This window comes from Vicia villosa, linkage group LG4 (genome assembly GCF_029867415.1).
Source record: "Vicia villosa cultivar HV-30 ecotype Madison, WI linkage group LG4, Vvil1.0, whole genome shotgun sequence".
In the NCBI taxonomy this organism is placed as follows: domain Eukaryota; kingdom Viridiplantae; phylum Streptophyta; class Magnoliopsida; order Fabales; family Fabaceae; genus Vicia; species Vicia villosa.
This window is the reverse complement of record NC_081183.1, coordinates 153,458,580-153,480,125: the sequence shown is the minus strand read 5'-3', so window position 1 is coordinate 153,480,125 and position 21,546 is coordinate 153,458,580. Positions and strand designations below refer to the sequence as shown.

The window sequence follows — 21,546 nt, the reverse complement described above, 5'->3', positions numbered from 1 at the left end:
AATAAAAAAGACATTTAATAGGATAAGAAATAGATAACTAATTTGTCTTTATCACTTTTGGAATATCTTCAACATTTTTATGTGAACTTTTTTTGTTACAAGAAATAATTAACTAAAAAAATACATTTAATAACTTCTAATGAAAACTACTCATTTTAACTATTCTTTCTTTTCCTAATTCCAATTTTTTAAATCTAATCACTATACCAAATTTGTCTTTTAGCAGCACCCCTACGAAAGCGCTTTTAGGAAAAAGCGCTGGTATAGGCTTTGCTAAAAACAAAATTAAAAAACACGCTAAAAAAGCGCTCTTATAGGGGGGGTACGAAAGCGCTTTCCAAAAGCGCTGGTATAGGGGGGATACGAAAGCGCTTTCTAAAAGCGCTGGTATAGGGGGGTTACGAAAGCGCTTTTCAGAAGCGCTCTTATAGGTGGGTTATGAAAGCGCTTTCAGAAGCGCTGCTATAGGGGGTGGGCTACAAGAGCGCTTTTTCCCCAAAAAGCGCTGGTAAAGGCCTGGCTACGAAGGCGCTTTTCAGAAGCGCTGTCATAGCCTTTTTAAAATTAAAATTTTTAAAAACCAAATTTTCTAACGCGCGTTTCATATTTCAGAATCCCTAATTCCTCTTTCATTCTCTGCCCAGAAAACCCAGAAAACTTAAACTTTCTACTAACATTTCAGAATCCCTCACGATTTCAAGCTCATTCCAGAAAACTCAACCACGAATTCAAAGAAGAATCCAATTTCATTCACGAAGCTGAAGCCACCGTCTTCTTCCTGCACTCCCCTCGCCGTTTCAAACCACAGCAAAGGTGTTCAATCTTGCAGACGAGGTGTTCGAGGTATCTTCTCAATGTAAGTTTTCTCACAATATCATGATAATATATATAAAGTTTGTTTTTCTTTGCTAGTTGTTGTTTGACTGTGATTATGATAGTTGAAAAATTTGAAAGCAACCATGCTTTGTGCACGTTGTTGTTAAATTAATTGAAGGAAATCTCACGAATTCCGATTTAACAAATTCTGATTTAACAATATCACAATCAGTTCCGGTTTTAACAAATTCTGATTCTGTTGAGCAGAAAAAAGTGCTTCCTTTAACTGATAGTATGATGGAAAGGGGTTTAGGGAGATTTGGTTGGTTAGAATTTGTGCAGTGCATTCTTGTTTCATTTGCAATGTTCTTTGAAGTTCTATTAAGGTTCTCTCATCCTGTGTGATCTTTATTAAGTTTAGAGATTGTTTAAATCAGCCCCTGTACTGTGTGTTCTTTATTAAGTTTAGAGATTTGAATCTTGGGACCGGATCGATTGCACTTTAGGATTTTTAGCACCGGTTAACTACGTGTTCAGGTTTTACTTTAATAGTTGGACTGTAAATTCTGTTTCTGCTGATGTTTTGGATTTCAAAACTTGCTTGGGTTAACTACGTGCATATTATTTAATATGAGATCAATGTTCTACTTAATTGGTTTATTTTTGGCTGAGTTTTGAGTTCAATGATGATAAACGCATCACTGACATATATATTCTCATGGCAAGATATTATTCTATAAAAAAGGATTTCTTTCAAATGGTGCAATATATAGTAATTTTTCCTCTTGTTTTCGCCACCTGTGAGCTATATGATTATGGCTATTTGTATTTTACCTTGCCCATATCTTCGTTATTATCAAGGTTATGTTAAATTAAGAAATAGTTTGGTGATAAGAATTTTGCATTATCATTATTATTTTACTATGCAACTATGCTTAATTTTATGTTTCTAGGATTTTGTATTGTAGAAGTAGGTTAATTATAAAATGGTCTTGGACTTTATAATTTTAATCATATTATTTAACTGCATCGTGTGTGTGTGTTTAATTTTACAGTTACTTTGAAGTCTCTGGTTTCTACTTGTACAACGCCGATTCAAACCTACCCATCTCCCATATCAAGTCTAACTCAGGTTACTATCCCTTTCTTCTTGCTTATAGTTTGTTATTTTCTGCTTATAGTTTATTGTTTATGGTTCTATTTAATATCAATTTAGTGTCTCTCAACCAGTTTTTTGGTTTGTGGACTTATATTACCTTGAAATAAGGTAATGTCTTCTTTAAGAAATCGGGTATTCTGATTAGGTATTCTGATTAGGTATTATATTATGATGATAGCTATTTATTATCTTGACAGAATTCCTTAGTACCTGATAGAGAAACCAAGAAGCATTTGTTTAGCTTAATTAAGACATGGATAAGACATGGATGAATTCAAACCGATTGTCGAAAGAGTACGAGAAAGGGGTATGGGAATTCGTTGAGTTTGCAGTTGCGCACTCCGAAGACCCGCTTCGAATGCCGTGTCCTTGCCTGGGTTGCTGTTATGGGGGTAAGGTTGACGGGAATAAGTTGGCATCCCATTTACTACGATTTGGAATTGATAGAAGTTATACATGTTGGACAATGCATGGTGAGAAAAGTAACGGGAATGCTGAGTCGAGTTGTAATAGGAAGTATGCTTCAAACGACGATTGCACAGACACATACGATTGTGATCGAGTCGAAGAGATTGCAGAAGCGCTTGAAGAAGATCTTGCGGATTGTCCCAAAATGTTTGAGAGGTTGGTAAGCGATGCAGAGAAACCGTTGTATGATGGTTGTTCAAAATTCACAAGATTGTCTGCGGTGTTAAAGTTGTACAACTTAAAGGCGGACAATCGATGGTCGGATAAAAGTTTCACAGAGTTATTAGCCCTTATGAAAGATATGCTACCAAAGGATAATGTTCTTCCCAATCGAACGTATGAGGCCAAAAAGATGTTGTCCTCTATTGGCATGAGCTATGATAAGATACATGCATGTCCAAACGATTGCGTTTTGTTTCGAAACGAGTATGCAGCGTTGAATGAGTGTCCTAAATGTGGTGCCCCTCGATATAAGAAAAAGTTGTCTCCTGCTAAAGTCTTATGGTATTTTCCTATAATTCCGAGATTTAGACGCATGTATCGTAGTGAGACCGATTCAAGACACTTGACTTGGCATGCAGATGAAAGAATTATTGATGGAAAGTTGCGACATCCGGCAGACTCACCACAATGGTCGAAAGTTGATACTGATTATCCTGAATTTAGAAAAGAAGCAAGAAACCTTCGGTTGTCATTGTCTACTGATGGAATGAACCCGCATGGTATTCAAAGTATCTCGCATAGCACATGGCCTGTGATTCTTATGATTTATAACCTACCTCCGTGGCTATGTATGAAGCGTAAGTACATGATGTTATCTATGCTAATTTCTGGGCCTAAACAACCAGGGAATGACATAGACGTATACTTGGCACCGTTAATCGAAGATTTAAAGTTTTTGTGGGAGAACGGTGTGGAGGTTTACGATGGGTATAGGAAGGAAAGTTTCAACTTGAGGGCGATGTTGTTTGGAACAATTAATGATTTTCCAGCATACGGAAATCTATCCGGGTACAGCAATAAAGGTCAAAAGGCGTGTCCTGTTTGTGAAGATGAAACCGATACGACACGATTGGAGCTTTGTCAGAAGAATGTCTTTCTCGGCCATCGTAGATTCTTAAATTCTAATCATCACTACCGTGGGTGGAGAAAAGCATTCAATGGAAAGGCCGAACATCGTACAGCCCCGCCTTTTTTGTCAGGTGATCAAATTTTTGAAAAGGTGAAAGATGTGAGCACTCAGTTTGGCAAGCCTTTTGCACATTCACTTGTCAAGGGTGGGTGGAAGAAGAAGTCAATTTTTTTTTGAACTTCCATATTGGAAGTCGTTGTACGTAAGACATTTCCTGGATGTTATGCATATTGAAAAAAATGTATTTGACAGCGTCATAGGTACGTTACTCAATATACAAGGAAAGTCTAAGGATGGCCTCAACATAAGGAAGGACATGGTAAACATGGGAATGAGAACTGAATTGGGACCCGTGACGAAAGGAAAACGAACATATCTGCCACCTGCTGTTTACACTCTATCTAGAAAGGAGAAGAAAACATTGTGTAAGTTCCTCAGTGAAGTTAAAGTTCCAGAAGGCTACTCTTCAGATATTAGAAGACTTGTGTCCATGAAAGACCTCAAGTTAAAGAGTTTGAAGACGCATGATTGCCATGTTATAATGGAACAATTTTTACCAATAGGTATACGTTCTATTCTGCCAGAAAAAGTAAGAAGCGCAATAACTAAGCTGTGTTTCTTCTTCAGGTCAATTTGCAGTAAGGTGGTCGATCCCGCGATCTTACCAACATTGCAAAAAGAGATAGTTGTTACTTTATGTGATCTTGAATTGTATTTTCCTCCCTCGTTTTTTGACATAATGGTTCATCTAGTCGTTCATCTTGTGAAAGAGACACAATTGTGTGGACAAGCTTATATGAGATGGATGTACCCTGCTGAACGTTATATGAAAATATTAAAAGGGTACGTGAAAAACAGAAGTCGACCGGAGGGTTGTATTGCCGAACGATACGTTGTTGAAGAAGCGATTGAGTTTTGTACTGAATATCTGTCAAATGTTCAATCAATTGGACTCCCCAAATCTCATATTGTCGAAAAAAAAGAAGGAAAAAGGCTAATTGGAAATAAAGTTGTGACAGTATCAATGGTCGAACGGGATCAAGCGCACTTGTATGTTCTACACAATGAGATTGAGGTTGAGCCGTATGTTGAAATGCACAAGGTTGTTCTCCGAGATTTAAATCCAAATAGAAATGAGAACTGGATAGTACGAGAGCACAATCGAAGTTTCATACCGTGGTTTAGGGATCATATTTATTCAAAGTATCGTTCAGATCCTGCTTCAGTAACAGAAAGGTTGAGATGTTTAGCCTATGGTCCAAGTGTAATTGGGCTTTCTTATAGCGCATACGCAATTAATTGATACACATTTTATACCAAAGAACAGGATGATAAAAGTACTATGCAAAATAGTGGTGTTACCTTGGTAGCTGAAGCAATGCACATATCAAGTGCGAATGACTTAAATCCGAAATTTGCAAATTTGTCATATTTTGGGGTTATCGAGCGCATTTTGGTGTTTGATTACGCGAAGTTTCAGATTCCTATATTTGGTTGCAAGTGGTTTGAAAATAATAGTGGCATACGAATGGATAAGTCAGGATTTTTGCAAGTGGGCAAGAATCGAGTTGTCGATCCCGATGTTCAGAGAGTTTATGCTGAATGTGTAAGTATAATACTGTGTCTTTAACTAAATCAAATGTTTTTTAATATATAAATGATTTTTTATCTCCACTAATAATTATTGAAATGTAAATGAATTACAGGAGACATTGTCGCAATCGGTGTCCACCGGTGAGGACCAGGATGATAGGAGCATACTTAGTAGAGCACTAGATGCTCCTGAGTATCCCGGTCGGGTGAGGGGTAAGGGTCACGGTGTGACTCCAACCTCTTTTTACAAGCATCCTAGGAGAAGAAATCCTTCAAATGAAGAAGTGTTGCAAAAATTGCAGGAATTGCAAGCACAAGTCTCTGAATTGCAAAGAGATAAAGATATGTATATGAGAGAAAAGTGCAATACTGCATCGGTGAAAGAAACTAGTGATAAAGCTAGTTTCAACTGTCAAAGAAAACTTCCCGAGGTAATTATAAATTTCTTTTCCTTACAAATTGTTCTATTTTATTAACGATAATGACTTCATATTTACTATTGGTTTAGGGCATTTCTTCTTGCCAACTATACTTATCGTCACCGTCTTATCGCCTAGTTGGCAAGGGAAAAGTGCACAACATTGTGGGAGATTTACTTCACCATAGACCGCTCCCGGATGGACACCTGAAAGTATCGGTGGATGTTGTATTAGATCATGATGCAGTGCTACCGGTACCTGACATGGTCTCAGAGACGACATTGCTACGAGATGCAATAGGGTCATTTGTTGCATGGCCCTCGGAGCTCATTATCATTGGTGATGAGGTATATTCAAAACCATTATGAATCATTTAGTTTTCGAATGTCAATTTTGCACCGTTACGTTAATTATTTTTTACATTTTAATTTTAGACTGCTCCTACAAAACCCGCAATTAAGGGCAAAGGGATTTTACAGGAGGAGGAGTCTGTTGCATCACTAAAAGAGGTACATTTAAGGTGTTAATATATAATTTGAATGTAAAACTCCATGATTTTATATTTTATCGATCGTTATTTGATTTTTAGGCATCTGCTCGGGAGTCACAACAAGTGACACAGGTCGTTCGTAGCGTACCGCCTAAGGGTCCTCCGAAGCAAGCGGCAAAAAAAGGTGGTGCTTTTTTTCCTCGATATCGGACGACGCTCGGAACACTTGTTGATATGTCCGATTTGAAGGAAGGTGCTCTCCGTCAAATCAATATGGAGGAAGGTATCTTTGGTGTTGAATTCATTTCACATATTGCAATAGATGACTTGGAAGAGATTTTTACACAAGAACAACTAGGCGTCGCTAATATGCACTCGTACATCCGGTAATATTCACTCATCCGATATATTATTTAATTAGTCGAACAATTTATTTATACATTATGTTTATTATGTTTTTCACTCATCCGCTAATATGTTTATAATGTTTTTATTTAAGGTTGTTGCATGACAGAGTGTTGCGCGGGACTGCATTGTCAAACAGATTCCGTTTCGTGTCTTCCGCCCATTGCAGCGGAATGACAATTGATTCGGAACCGGAATCAGTTAGACAGCGCTTAGTCGATAGATTCATGTCATCCGGCAATACAGAAAGTCTGATTCTTTGGGCGTATAATACCCGACCAGTATGGTTAGTTTCTCATTCTTGATTCATTTAATCTTTGTTTCTTTTGCGTAGCAAAATTTTTATATAACCTATTGTTTTATTTTATAGAGCACGCTGGTTGTTGCTTGCTATCAACCCGATAAGAGAAGTTGTATATTTTCTGAATTCGGTAGATGGTGAGTGGAGCAATTATCCGGCTATGAAGGAAATTATTGATTTGTAAGTGGGATCGTTCTAAAGATTCTTGTATATTTATATATTTAATTATTTGTGAGATTGATCTAAATATATGCTTTTATATTTTTGTTAGATCAATACAAGTGTTCCGAAGTCAACGAGACGCACAGGTATCCCGGACTAAATCAAACAACATTACTTGGATCAAAGTGCAGGTACATTATTTTTCACAATTTTGCTTATAATATTTATGCTACTTGATAAAACAAGACAACTATAAATTCTTATTTGTTTTCTATGTAGTGTCCGATACAGCGGAACAGTTCAGACTGCAGATACTTTGTTTTGAGGTTTATGAAAGAAATCCTTCAAATGAATCAATTAGAGATTCCAATCACGGTATGGATTTATAACTTAATTAGATAACTTCTTATAATTTATTACATTTAACTAAATCATTCATATTATGTTTTTATTCTGTAGTACTTTGACAAATTCCGTGCTGCTTCTTACCCGAAACTTAAGTTGGAAGAAATCAAAGAGGAATTGTGTCAATTTTATATTCATCAGCTATTCATGTAGTAGGATTTGTGTCGATTTGAAGAGAATATTATAGTACTCCAGAATATATGGTTACTAACTTTGTTCATATTGTTGCCAATTAATATTTGAAGTATAATATTGTTGATGTTAGAGATTTAGTTTGATTGACATAATGATGTATATATATAATTTTGGATATTATAATGGTATTATATTAGTATATATATAGTCCTACCTATGGTTGAAAATATATCGTCGAAAATATATTACTGGTCGAAAATATTACAGGTTGAAAATATATTACAGGTCGAAAATATTACAGGTTGAAAATATTACAGGTCGAAAATATTACAGGTCGATCTGGGAGGCTGAAATTATAGGCTGCAGTTTAAAATATCTCATTTAGCAACGACAGCGCTTTTAAAAAGCGCTCTTAAAGGTCCCCCTACTAAAGCGCTTTGTTACAAAAAGCACTGCCAAAGATAAAAAAAAAAGAAAAAAAAACAAAAGCAACCTACCAAAGCGCTTTTGGAAAAGCGCTCTAGTAGGGGGGGCTACCAGAGCGCTTTTTCCAGAAAAAGCGCTCTTATAGGGGGTCTACCAGAGCGCTTTTTCCAGAAAAAGCGCTCTGGTAGACCCCCTTATAAGAGCGCTTTTTCTGGAAAAAGCGCTCTTATAGGGGGGTCTACCAGAGCGCTTTTTCTGGAAAAGCGCTCTTATAGGGGGTCTACCAGAGCGCTTTTAGAAGCGCTTTCGTAGCCTACGCCAGCGCTGGCTTTGGCAGCGCTTTAAAACGCTGTTAAAGGCCAAAAAAAGCGCTTTTAAAGCCCTTCCGTGTTGTAGTGAATATCTAACTAATAAGAGAATGGCTCCTTAATTGACATATTAATCCATCTTTGATAATGTTTAATTAACTTAATTTCAAGGGTAATTTTTATGAATTAGAAATATTTATCAAGTAGAGTTTATTTCCCCTCTGCATCAAACGGCTCCTCCAAAAGGTGTCGTGATTTCGCTCTCTGAACTCTCTTAGGTACTTAAATGTTTCCCATGAAATGCATAAATTAGAGATTTATTGTTGGTTTCATTAATCAATTTCGGGGTCAGATAAATTGATTTAGCAGTTAAGGTTAATTTTCATGTTACGTTATGAGTTTAATTAGATTTTTTGTTGTTGATTTTTTTTATGAAGGCACGAAACAACACTTTTGCTTTGAGCACAACATTTTTCAACACACGGGTTATGATGTGGTTAAAACCTTTAGTCGAGTGGCCGACGATAATTGTTAAAAAGGGAAAAGTGTTGCCTTTGCTAGAAGTTGGGAAAAGACATGTTTGATGTGTTGTATCAAGATTCGAAGTCGTTATCATTGTCTCAATGACCTATGATGTAACTGATTGGTAAAATAGCAAGTGTACTATTTTGCCTCTGTAGTAATAAAGGGAAAATTCCCCGAATATCGAATCTCGAGGACTGCTTGACGAATAAGAGTTTTATCAATATTTCAATTAAACAAAAGCTAAGGTTTTGATTTTGTTGGATTAAATCCTTACAAAGAAATAATAACGAGAAAATAAATTGATTTTTATTATCAAATATATGAGATGCTAGGGTGAGCGGTTGATTTGGCATGTAACACTCAGAATTGAGATCTCTTCAACAAGTTCATAACATTCAGTTACCAATCTTTAGGATGTTTTCTCCTAAGCCCTTAGTGAGAAAAACTTTGGTCTTCCAACCTAATTCCTAAGTCCTTAGGAACCTAAATTGAAACCAAGCCTTTATTTTATCAAGATTATATGGTGATTATAGGGTATCCCTAGTCCTAGGTGATATCTACTATACTCAAATTATGCACAAACCCTAACAACTACAGTCATGTACCTGTTAGCCATGGATTAATCCTTATTTGACCGATAAAGAAAACATGAAGAACATTGCATAATTTAACTGAATACTATATACCAATGTATTAACGAAATCACAAATTCATAGTTATTACAAAACCAAATTAGGACCACCCCCTAGCATTGGGGGGTTTAGCCTCTCATAATATTCAAGAAAGACATAATAAAGAATGTAGACATTACTAAAAAATAATGGTGACTTTGATCTTCAATGGTGGAAACCCTTGAATCCCTCCGTCTCTAAAACTCTTGATGAAGCTATCTTCTCTCCTCTGTGATTTTCTATCGTATGATGCAAAAAGTCCCAAAATAATTCTCTAAAACTCAACTAAATAGTCTAGGTACAAATCTCAGCCAAATGGAATGTCTAAAGTTCCCCCAAGGTGGAGATTTAATGAAAAAGCCCTAAAATTGGAAGTTTCTCGCTCTCAGCAACACTGGTCGTGCTAGGCAGCACTGGCTGTGTTGCTCTTTTACTCTTTTTTTATTTTTGCTTCAGCCAACCTGACACGGGCCGTGCTAGGCCACACGACCGGCCGTGTTGGCCCCCTGGTTTTTTGTATGGAGAAGTGTCATTCATCTGACACTGGCTGTGCTAGGAAGCACTGGCCGTGTCAGACTCCAGTATTTCATTACTTCATCTTCAAACCTTTCCCATCTTCTTCCATTGTTGCATTGACGCTTTAGACTCTTCAACCAAAACTGAAACATGTACAAAACCAACCAAGCGGCATCAAAAGAATCTAAATAACTTAAATTAAAACATAATGCAAAGTAAACATAAAAGCAATCAAACATGAGATACTTAAACAAACACTAAAACTCTGATCAAAGTGTTACCGAATCGACAAATTTAGACCAAATACATGACGGAAATTAGGTAGAAATGGTGACCGATCAATAACCAAACCTTTCATGACCTTAGAAGCATAATTGATTTTGACTTGTAAAAAGAAGTTGTAGATGATGTCATAAGAAATCATTTTCCCAAAGAATCACTCAAAAATGTTGAATAATGAATAAGTCATAATATTTTGAACTTAAGCTTGAAAAGTTAAATTTTAAGGTCAAACCACTTTGAACAATCTTGCAACTTTGGACTTTTCTTGCATATTGTTCGGATCTCAAAGGTGTCACATGCGAGTATACATGTTTTTGATCACAGAGAGTGTTACTACTTAGATATGACTTTTGTATTAAATATATTATTTCACTTTAAGCATAAGTAGAGAAATAATAATAGGTGATGGTTTGAATCTAAATTTCATTTAAATTTATGTTAAGCTAAAATAAAGAAATGTGTGTAGGAGTATTAGGAGAAGTATAGTTGAGCTTATGATCCAATAATATCTTTAGTGTGTTTGTGTGTTAATGATGTTTAGGGTCGTGACAGGCAAGGTCAGAAGGATCTGGTGGTGTATTTCTACATCATTCATAAGCATGCATAAAAGGGAAAGGAAAGCAAATCTCCAAGTTCCAGTTGTAACCCTAATACACGTCTATTAAATGTTATGATACTCCTTAATGGTTGTAGTTGCTTATGTCTAAGCAAACTAGGCCAAGTGAATATATCTATTCTACTCTTTCAACCATTTTTATACATGAAATACACTTGTTGTTAGATCTCTCATAATAACAAGCGATTACTTATCTCTAAGGTGATCAATAAAGGAAATAAGTGTTGGATTTGTAAACACATGATAAAGCAAGCACTAACCACACAAACATCTAACATAAACACACTTTTAATATTACATAGCTCAACTAAAAGAAGTTTACCTCATAATGAGCTGAGTGCAAGCAAAGAACATGGTTCTCAAAGGAAACATCTTAAGACAAATAAATGAATAAAAGATATCAACCTAAGAAAAACTTGGAGTAAAACTTGAGACGGCTAAGTCTTCAAAAGGAAACTCCAGTTGCGCCATTGATCATCAGTAAGCACAAACGAAGATGAGGAGAGAAGACTCTTTCACACTTCTGCAAACACGCTCTGGGACAAGTGTAATATTAACTTGGTATATTTTCTTAACCCTTTCCACTGTTGCTTCCATCTCTTTATATATGCCAAGGAATTAGGGTTTCTTTAGCTGCCTTGGATCATGGGTCTGGATTCAGGAATTTCACCCAGCCAACGCATCCTCAACGTCTTCAGCATAGAGACAAAGACAAGGAATATAAGATTGGAGTGTCCATATTAGATCCTCAGTAGACAACTTGTTAGCATGGTAGAATTCTTTGATACATAGTCCTATCTATCCCTTGTGGATTTTGTTAGATGAACAAGATAAGGGGAATATGAAATTAATAGGAAGGTGACTTAACTAGATAGATTCTCACTTGTATTAAGTTTGACTATGATATATTAGGAGTTAATGTAAGAATGTTCACTACGCCAAAAGAGGCTTTAGATCGCGCACATTAGACAGCGCTTCTTTATAAAAGCGCTGCTATAAGCAAAATAATAAAAACACGGAAATAGTGTACGGAAAGGAGTAAAAGCGCTGCTAAAGGGGTTGCCTAAGACATCGCTTCTTAAGAGCGCTTCTATAGGGGTTACCTAAGAAAGCGCTTTATGAAAGCGCTGGTAAAGTGCTATATTAGACAGCGCTTCTTAAAAAGCGCTATTTTAATTTTAAAAAAAAAATCTGGAAAGCGCTGCTAAAGCCTCTGAATGACATTGTGTAGTAAGTTGTTCTTTTTACCGTTTAATACCGGCAACGGGTTAGACTTTAATTCTAAATTCATCTATTATAATTTTTCATATTTTGACATTGTGTAGAAAGTTTTCATCTCACATTTGTTTTGCCTTACAGTGGACATTGGTTGTTGGTCGCAATTAATCTTATCAGAGAAGTTGTATATTTTCTGGATTTCTTACACAATCCAATTAGTACATACCAAGCTATGAAGGAGTTGGTTGATACGTAAGTGAGATTGTTCTAAATATTCGTGTGTATATTTATTTATTTATTTATGTGAATTGTTCTAAATTATGCGTTTATGTTTTATTAGCGTTATACAAGTTTTTCGAGCACAAAGAGGAAGTCAAGTACCAAAGAGTAAAGCCAACAACATCACATGGATTCGAGTGGAGGTATATTAATTAATTATCACAATTTTGATTATATAAATAGTGATGATACGTGATAAAACTTAGGCCTTATCCATATTTTCTTTTCATGTGTAGTGTCCTAAGCAGCGTAATGAAGTAGATTGCGGTTTTTACATGTTGCAGTTTATGAAAGAAATTCTTCTTTTGAATCAAATAGAGATTCCGTCCAAGGTAAGGATTTCTAACTTAAGAGTTATTTTAATATTTAACACATATTTCTCATATAATTAAATAGTTTTAACTTAAACATACCATGTTATATTATTTTGTAGTACTTTGATGACTTCAAGTGTGCTACTTACTCAAGATCTAGGTTGGATGAACTTAAGGAGGAATGGTGTCAATTCATGATTGAGTTGAAAGTTGTATAGGTATATTGAAATCTTACTATAATTGATGAGAATTTTGAGTATAGCCAAGTGCATGTTGCAATATTTGATTTATCTACATAGATTATTTAGTGATATGTAGGCCGTTTGAAATACATTCGTGGCAAATGTAGAATGGTTTTATGGACACTAATGTAGAATGTTTTTCACCTTTATATTATTTTGTTTTCGGTTTTCTGTTATTCTGTTTTGTGATTGTAATGGTTTGATGAAATTGCAGGATATTGAAGGGTAAAAAGGTTACAGTTGCTGGCAAGAAGAAAAAGTTGATATTTAGCATCCTTTTGACTTGTGTAAAAAATAACAATGTTTTGGATGATGCAATTGTTTTCATTGAATTGGATTTAATTTTGTTGTTGTTTATTAATATATTCTTAGCATATAAAAAATACAAAGTTTATTCGTATATATATATATATATATATATATATATATTCTTAGCATCTTAGCTCTGAAAAATAGAGTTTTTTTTTGTTGTTTATATGTGAAATTTGTAATGGTATATACAGGTGCAAAATGTGGTGAAAACCTGGGGCAAACCTTTTTAAATAGATGCATTTAAACATTTCGTGGACATTAGACAGCGCTTTAAAAGAGAAGCGCTGCCTAAAAGCTCTTTAAAAATTTTGTTCAGAAAAGCGCTGTCTAAATGGGACCTTTAACAGCGCTTTTAAGAAAAAAACGCTGGCTAAATTGGGCCTTTAGCAGCGATTTTAAGAGGCTTTTTCTTAAAAATTGTTTCAGAAAAGCGCTGTCTAAAGTGGGCCGTTAGCAGCGCTTTTAATATAAAAGCGCTGTCTAAAGTGGGTCTTTAACAGCGCTTTATAGGTAAAAGTGTTGGCTAAAGGGTGCCTGTAGCAGCGCTTTCAAGGTGAAAAAAAGCGCTGCCTTTACCTACGGCAGCGGTGGAATAGACAGCGCTTTAAGGCGCTGCCTAAAGCCAAAAAAGCGCTGTCATTTTCCTTGTTTGGCGTAGTGGTTGTATATAAGTTATTTGCGACTCAGTAAGTTATGTGGGAAGGTATAAGATACCCCGATGGCATGTTCAAGTATGCCTTACCTGATAGAAGGGTAGAAAGTGATTTAATGGTTTAGAAAGCTTCGGACTCCACAATAACGTTTCAATGGAGCGTCTTTCTGCTATGTTGAAGAATTCTTTGTTTATACGAGTTATTAGTTACTCTGATGTTTTCTTACAGTTTTTATTTGATACATTCTCATATACTTCATTGATGTATCCAATACCAATTATCAAATCCTATTATTTATTATTTTAAATATATGATTTGTATATATATATATATATATATATATATATATATATATATATGTATATATATATATATATATATATATATATATATATATATATATATGTACGATTAAATATATTTTAGACAAATAGGGGATGTAAATATATGACTTTAGACATTACAATTTAATATATTTTAGATAAACAGTGGATGGTGTTATATCATTTTTGGAAAATTCTAAAAATTTATCTATAAGCTAAGTTTATATTTTTATATTTCGCAATCATAAATAAATATTTTTTATTATGCTTAAATTGGTTAGATTGTTATATACATTGCACAAACAATCTTTATATAAGAAAAATATAATATGTTTTTACTAGTGGAAATAAAATAACTAATATAAAATGTACTATTTAATACTTTAATTAAATAAACAAACATATCTTAGTCAAAATTTTCATCCATTTTTTTTATTTGCTGGAATAATAAAAAATGCTTGAGATGATATCTTAGTTAGAGTTTTGCAAAATATATTCAAAGTACAAACTATGAATCCACTCAGACAATTTTAAAAGGACACATTAGTGCAATTTTGATAAATAAATTTATTTCTTATCTTATTTTTTTAAAACTATATTATTTAATTAAAATAGTAATCATTTTAAGTAACTGTATATTTATATTTAACATTAAAAAAATATTTCAAATAAAAAATGTTTATAAATTTTGAGGAAGAAGAAATATTAAATACATAATATAACAATTTTTCACAATTGTTTAGGTGAGATTTTAATCTTTTTACCTCTAAGTTACACTTATGAGAATTCACCACCATGCTTACACTAAATTGATAATATAATATAGATTATATGTCTCAGTATACAATTATGAGAATTTACCACCATACTAATTTGAAGCATAATAAGCGTTTTTTTAATCAAGAAAAGTTAATAAACTAGGCTCAAGGAAATATAAAAGACACGAGTGTTCTATTGTGATGTTCTGGATTATCCAATACTTCAGCAGAAGCCGCAACTTTAACATTATTTACCATAGAAACTGAATCATGTGTGGCAGAAATGGCGAGCTGGTACTTGGTTCCTTCGATTTTCTTGTAGGATACAGCAAACAAGACCTTCTCAAGTTTCAACTTGTTAACTGAAACCCCCTTGTTGTACTCGTTAATAGCAAAGTTGGCGATTTCAATCACATATGGATCATCCACGTTGATGGGATCAACAGCAAAGTTGGAAAATTTAGTCACATATGGATCATTGATGTCGATAGGGTTTGCATGATTTGTGGCAGCATAGGCCAAAATAACAAGAAGGAAACCAAGAATAATAGATTGAAATTTCATGATGCTTGTATTGTAACAATGAGTATTTCAAGTTATACAAATAGTATTTGTATTGAGTTAATGGTTATATGAAACTAGCTAGGTTCTTATATATATTGCACAAATGTTAAATAAAAAGTATTTGTTTGTTTTTTGTGTATAATTAATTTAGTCAAAAATATTTAATATGTTTATGTTTCCAAAAATTATTCAAACATATAATAATTTTCTAGTGGAAATGTATAAATGCTAGCGTTTAGCTTGGTTGGGTAGATTGTTGTTATATACATTGCATTGATGTTATATAAGAAAATATAATAATTTTTTAGAGTAAATAAAAAAATTTATCATTGAAAACTTTAAATAAAATAGTCAAACGCCTTTTAGTCCAAATTTTCATTATTTCTTTGATAGCTGAAATAATAAAATATTGTTGCATTGTATATTCAAAGTACATTTTATGAATCCACTCAAAACAACATTAAAATGACATACTAGTTTCATTTTTATAAATAACTTTATATCTTATCATTTGTTTTTTAAACTATAAAAAATTATTATTTGTTATTAAAAATTATTTATTTTAATTAAATAAATATTTATATTTGATAGTAAAAACATATTTAATTTTTTAAAAAAAGTTTATCATGTTTGAAAAAGAAGAAACAATAAATACTAATATAATGGCATGATAAAATTTTTACAATTGTTTCAGATTTGGACTCGTGGTTCAAAATTTAAAATGAATAATTAAATAAAAATGACATTTAATAGGATAGAGAAATAGATAAGTAATTTGTCTTTATCACTTTTGGAATATCTTCAACATTTTTATGTGAACTTTTTCTGTTACAAGAAATAATTAACTAAAAAAATACATTTAATAACTTTCAATGAAAACTACTCTTTTTTATCTATTCTTTCTTTTTCTAATTCCAATTTTTTAAAATTTTAATCTAATATCTAATATCTAACTAATAAAAGAATAGGCTCCTTAATTGACATAACAATCCATCTTTGATAATGTTTAATTAAAAAAATTAATTTAATTTTAAGAGTAATTTGAACTAATTGTGTTTTGCTTAATTTATAGAAGTTTGACATTTAATTTTATTGACGTGTCAATTTGAGAATCCACTTCACATTAATTGGAAATTTTCAAATTGTGAGCAAATCAACGGTCACAAAATCCTTTGTCTCTCTCACTGTTGCAATAACTCGTTTAGATCTGGCCATCGTCATTGCCGAATTTATTTTCACCACCACACAAACCTCCAGTATCCCAACTCATCAAACACAATAAACTCAACAAGTAAAAAAATGTGTGATAACACAAACACAACTATTTCAAACGATAATTTCATATTTATTTTTATTTTTTATGAATTATAAATATTTATCAAGTAGAGTTTATTTCCCATCTGCATCAAACAGCTCCGCCAAAAGGTGTCACTCCCGTGATTCTACTCTCTGAACTCTCTCAGGTACATAAATTTTGCTCATGAAATGCATAAATTTGGGATTTATAGTTCGTTTCATTAATCAATTTTGGGGTTAGATAAATTAATTTAGCAGTTAAGGTTAATTTTCATGTTACGTTCTGAGTTTAATTAGATTTGTTGTTGTTGATTTTTTTATGAAGACATGGAACAACACTATTGTTTTGAGCAAAACACTTCTCAACAACAGATTAAGATGTGGTTCAAACCTTGAGTCGGATGGTCGACGATATTTGTTAAAAAGGGAAAAGTGTTGCCTTTGCTAGAAGTTGGGAAAAGACGTGTTTGATGTGTTGTATCAAGATTCGAAGTCGTTGTCATTGTTTCAATGGCCTATGATGTATCCAAACCTTTCATGACCTTAGAAGCATAATTGGCCTTTGACTTGTGAAAAGAAGTTGTAGATGATGTCATAAGGAACCATCTTCCCAAGGAATCACTCACAAATGTTGAATAATGAAGAAGTTGTGATATTTAAACTTAAGCTTGAAAAGTTGACTTTTTAGGTCAAACCACTTTGAACAATCTTGCAACTTTGGACTTTTCTTGCATATCAAGGCACATTAATGATCATATGAATTTCAAATGATTGGTTCTCTATTTTCCTTTGATGAAACTTGGCAAAAGCATGAGGAAACTTGATGATAAAGGCATGGAAATAAACACATGAACCTATCAAAATACTTTGAGAAACAAGCAACCAAAATTTGATCTATCTTTGATCAAATGATGTTTGAATGATGCTTGAAGAGAATGTGACCTAAGATTATAGGTCAAGCTTTGATGAATAGACCCTTTAGAATCAATGGTTGACCAACTCTTGACTTGAGCAACTCAAAACCCTAATTGAGAAAACCTCACTTGATCTTGCTTATTCAAACCCAAACTTGCAACACAAAGCAATAGGAACAAGGCAGATTTTTGGATTTTGATTATGGTTAGTGAAATATAAAACATATAAACACAAAGGTAAAAGATACACAAAGAGGTGCTTGATAATTTCCACAAAGACAACCCCAAATATGAGAAGGTTATGAGACAACCAAGTTTGTGATCTTGATGTAATGCAAAGATGCAAATGAGATGGGATCTTAGGGATAAAAATTAGGGTATGACACCATTTAAAAACGAGTCCTGTTTCATATATGGGCTAATTACCTTAATGGTAATCGATTACCTAAATTATTTAACTGGTTATACGTCGCTACTAACTTGTAAGTTTTCCATTTTCTTGGGAGATGATAACTAATTACCCTCTGTCTCTAACTGTTTACAAATCTGTTCCAACTTCAAACTTCACATGAATTTCATACTTTTAGTAACCCTAACACATTGCAATCACATTCTAACACATTTTAAAGACTAGCAAACACTTATAATAGAACATGCATTAATTTATGCTCAAATGTTTATGGTCATCAAGCAACTGAAACATAAAACCAACAAACAAGCAAACATTCATAATTATAACCTCATTCCCATCATGCATTCAACCTAAAGGTTCTAATCCTCAATTAAAGCCTAAGAGAACCCCACCTTTTTAAATTGAAACCTAAATTAGAGAGATGTAAGGATGATGATGACTTGATTATCCATTTCAATGCAAAAAATCATTCTCAATGGTTAAGATTTTTCACACATGCAAGGGATTACTTCAATTATGATTTAAACAACTCTCTTCTTCCTCTTCTCTCACATCACTCACCCATCTCTCTCTCTCTCTCTCTCTCTCTCTCTCTCTCTCTCTCTCTCTCTCTCTCTCTCTCTCTCTCTCTTTCTCTCTCTCTCTCTCCTAGTTCTCTCTCAAATTTCTAGTTTCACAAGTGAGGAGGAACGAGGGGAAAATGAGGTTTTCCTCTTAAGTTTTGGATTATATATTCTACTATGTAGATGACTTATTTACCCTTGCATGTAATGTCAAATTCCTAATCATGCCCTATCCATTAAGGAACCTTGATTAGCATTAAAATAATTCTCAAAATTTTCTCTAACTTCCATTATTTTACTAAGCATAATTAGTGGAATGAAGAGATATCACCCTCTCCCCTTAATTACAATTTCATCCTCGAAATTTAAAGCATTACCTAAAAAGGTGAGGATAATTTACTCGCATTCTCAATCCTAGCTCACAAGTAAAATTAATATTGGAAAAAATAATCAATCAAATTAATTAATCAACCAAACTCCATAAATTACCCTTAATGCAAAAATTAATTACTCTTACAAAAGCCTTTTTTTGTAATTTGCTAAATCAAAAATTTATTCCCACCAATCAAATATCTCCATTTCACCAAATGACACTCCCTTTCTAATATTTCTATTGGGTATCTCCTAATATTCTTGGAACTTCACATTAACCGGTCCACGCCCTTTGCTCACGATCCATGTCCCTTGCTCTCTCTCCCCCATTTTCTCTATTCTCTATATCCCCAAGAAACCTTAGCACGGCCGTTTCCTTTCTCCACCCTGTCTCTATGCTCTCTCATTTTCGATTCCTTCTTCCTTTATCTTACTTTTCTTCCTCTACAACTAATTAGATGAAATTTTTCTTTCTCATCCATTTCAATTGTTTCTATTAAAGTCCATCTCAACTCACAATACACGAAAGTCTCCAACCCGAGTATATATTGATTCATTAAAATACTTTTGTGAAAAAAACTCTTATGGCTCTGGGCAGTTTAGACGAATCACAACACAGATCTATCAACGACACCATATATACAGATGATACGATGGCTAAGAAAATAGATCTTGTGAGGACTAAGGTATTATCTTCACTATGAGTGTATGTTTCCTTTGTATTTATGATTTTAACGATTTTCTTTCTCCCCTTTCTTATTTTATGATTGAAATTGAAGGGATTGTATATATATGGTGCTGGACTTTATTCATACTCCATACTTGCGTTCATATTCTGAGAAACAGGACATGATTTCGACATCCAGATGCTGCATTTTTTTATCATTCAGGTTCTGAGGCTTGTGCAGAATTTTGTAGAGACAATTAGGTAGTTGAACCATGCTTTTGAGATGAGATGGCCCTCAATTTATGGAGTCCTCATAAGTATGTTTACAAGCCTTTTTGATATTTGTTATATATGAATATATTTGTATTTAACAACTTTTATGTTTCATTTATATGGATCAATAATTAGGTGGTTGAACCATGCTTTTGAATACAAGTTATGAAGGTTATGGAGTTAGGAATGCAGGGTATGGAGTTAGGAATACACATTTAACATATCCAATAGTTTATGATTATATTTATGTGTTTCCCCTTTGAATTGTTGAGGCTTCTACAACTACGCTTAACAAGTGAATTTTGCTTATTTATTAGTTTTATTTGAGAATAAAAGAGAAATTGTTTAGAATATTATAATTCTATCTGCCATAATCTTATGCAATGACTTCCTGGTGTATTTTCAACATGCATGAATGAGAACATATATTTGTGTCTGCACATTTACGTTTCTGCCACGACAGTGCAGCTGTGTTTCTGGTTTTTTTGTGTGTAATTTTTTGCATAATTTGAAATCTGTTTTACAATTCTGGTTAGATCACATAATTGCAATATTTCCAACTACTCTAAATGTTTTCTACCTCTCACAATGGAGTAGGAAATGTCTTCTCATATGTAAATTAAATTAAAAGCATAACAAAGTAGTGGAAGTAATAGCATACGGGTTCCTCTCACATTGTTAATGTTCTGCTTCTTGAACTATAGTACACTTAGAATAGCATGAGTTCCTCTCAATGTTAATGATCTTGATTTTTATAAGCGTACCTTAATTGAAAATAGAAAATTGAAAGATTGATATATGCATTAGTTTTTGTTAGTTTTTTTTAGGGGTGACAATAAAATCTATTAATAGGATATCCATCCAATCTATCCAATAATTTATCCATTCAATCCACCTATTAATCAAAAAACAAATTTAATGGATTGATCCAATCCATCCATGAAACTATATGGATGGATTTAATCCATCCATCTCATTTTATAAATTCAATAGATTTTAGTTTATTACTTATTAAATAATTTTTTTTATTAAAAAACATGAAAAATCTAAAATTAAACAATTTTTTGACATTTCTTTTCTCATAATATTTAACCATAGTTTTTCTTGTATCATAATGTAAAAAAAATGTGAATATTTATTGTTTGTGACGCAAACATGAAATTGATATATATATATATATATATATATATATATATATATATATATATATATATATATATATATATATATATATATTGTGGATGGACAAAATATAATCAGTACATAAATCAATAATAATCTGCTTTTTTATAAACATTTTTCTTATTTTAGATAATATACTACAGTACCTAAGTATATCTAATTTAATACCGAAGAGAGTGGTTTGTTTTCTCTTTGGAAAAAATTAATGATGCTATTCACGTTAAAATTGCTTAATGAATTTATTTAATTTAACACTCACGTTAAAATAGCTTAATTTGCATGTATTGAATTTTAATTTTCTTTTGATGGAATTAGTTAATGAAGAAGTTAGTTGGTTAGAATTAGAAAGTTAATCAAAACGTTAATTGATTAGAA

General features: G+C 33.1%; 1 protein-coding gene and 2 long non-coding RNA genes across 3 annotated transcripts; 2 read left to right on the top strand and 1 right to left on the bottom strand.

Annotated features, from left to right (window-relative positions):
• The first annotated feature begins 12,566 nt into the window (after positions 1-12,566).
• Positions 12,567-13,243, top strand: LOC131599981 (uncharacterized). Its single transcript, XR_009282971.1, has 3 exons — positions 12,567-12,658; positions 12,760-12,858; positions 13,097-13,243. It is a non-coding gene; the product is annotated as an uncharacterized LOC131599981 (long non-coding RNA).
• A 1,850-nt stretch (positions 13,244-15,093) lies between these two features.
• Positions 15,094-15,492, bottom strand: LOC131598111 (cysteine proteinase inhibitor 5-like). Its single transcript, XM_058870744.1, has one exon. The coding sequence runs from the start codon at positions 15,490-15,492 to the stop codon at positions 15,094-15,096; it is 399 nt and encodes a 132-aa protein (XP_058726727.1).
• A 3,834-nt stretch (positions 15,493-19,326) lies between these two features.
• On the top strand, positions 19,327-20,894 carry LOC131599980 (uncharacterized). The gene is made up of 3 exons (XR_009282970.1): positions 19,327-19,735; positions 19,829-20,033; positions 20,125-20,894. It is a non-coding gene; the product is annotated as an uncharacterized LOC131599980 (long non-coding RNA).
• Positions 20,895-21,546: the final 652 nt, after the last annotated feature.

What these genes read in the sequence shown, in the direction of transcription:
- LOC131598111 (XM_058870744.1), bottom strand. Translation starts at nt 15,492, where the DNA reads ATGAAATTTCAATCTATTATTCTTGGTTTCCTTCTTGTTATTTTGGCC.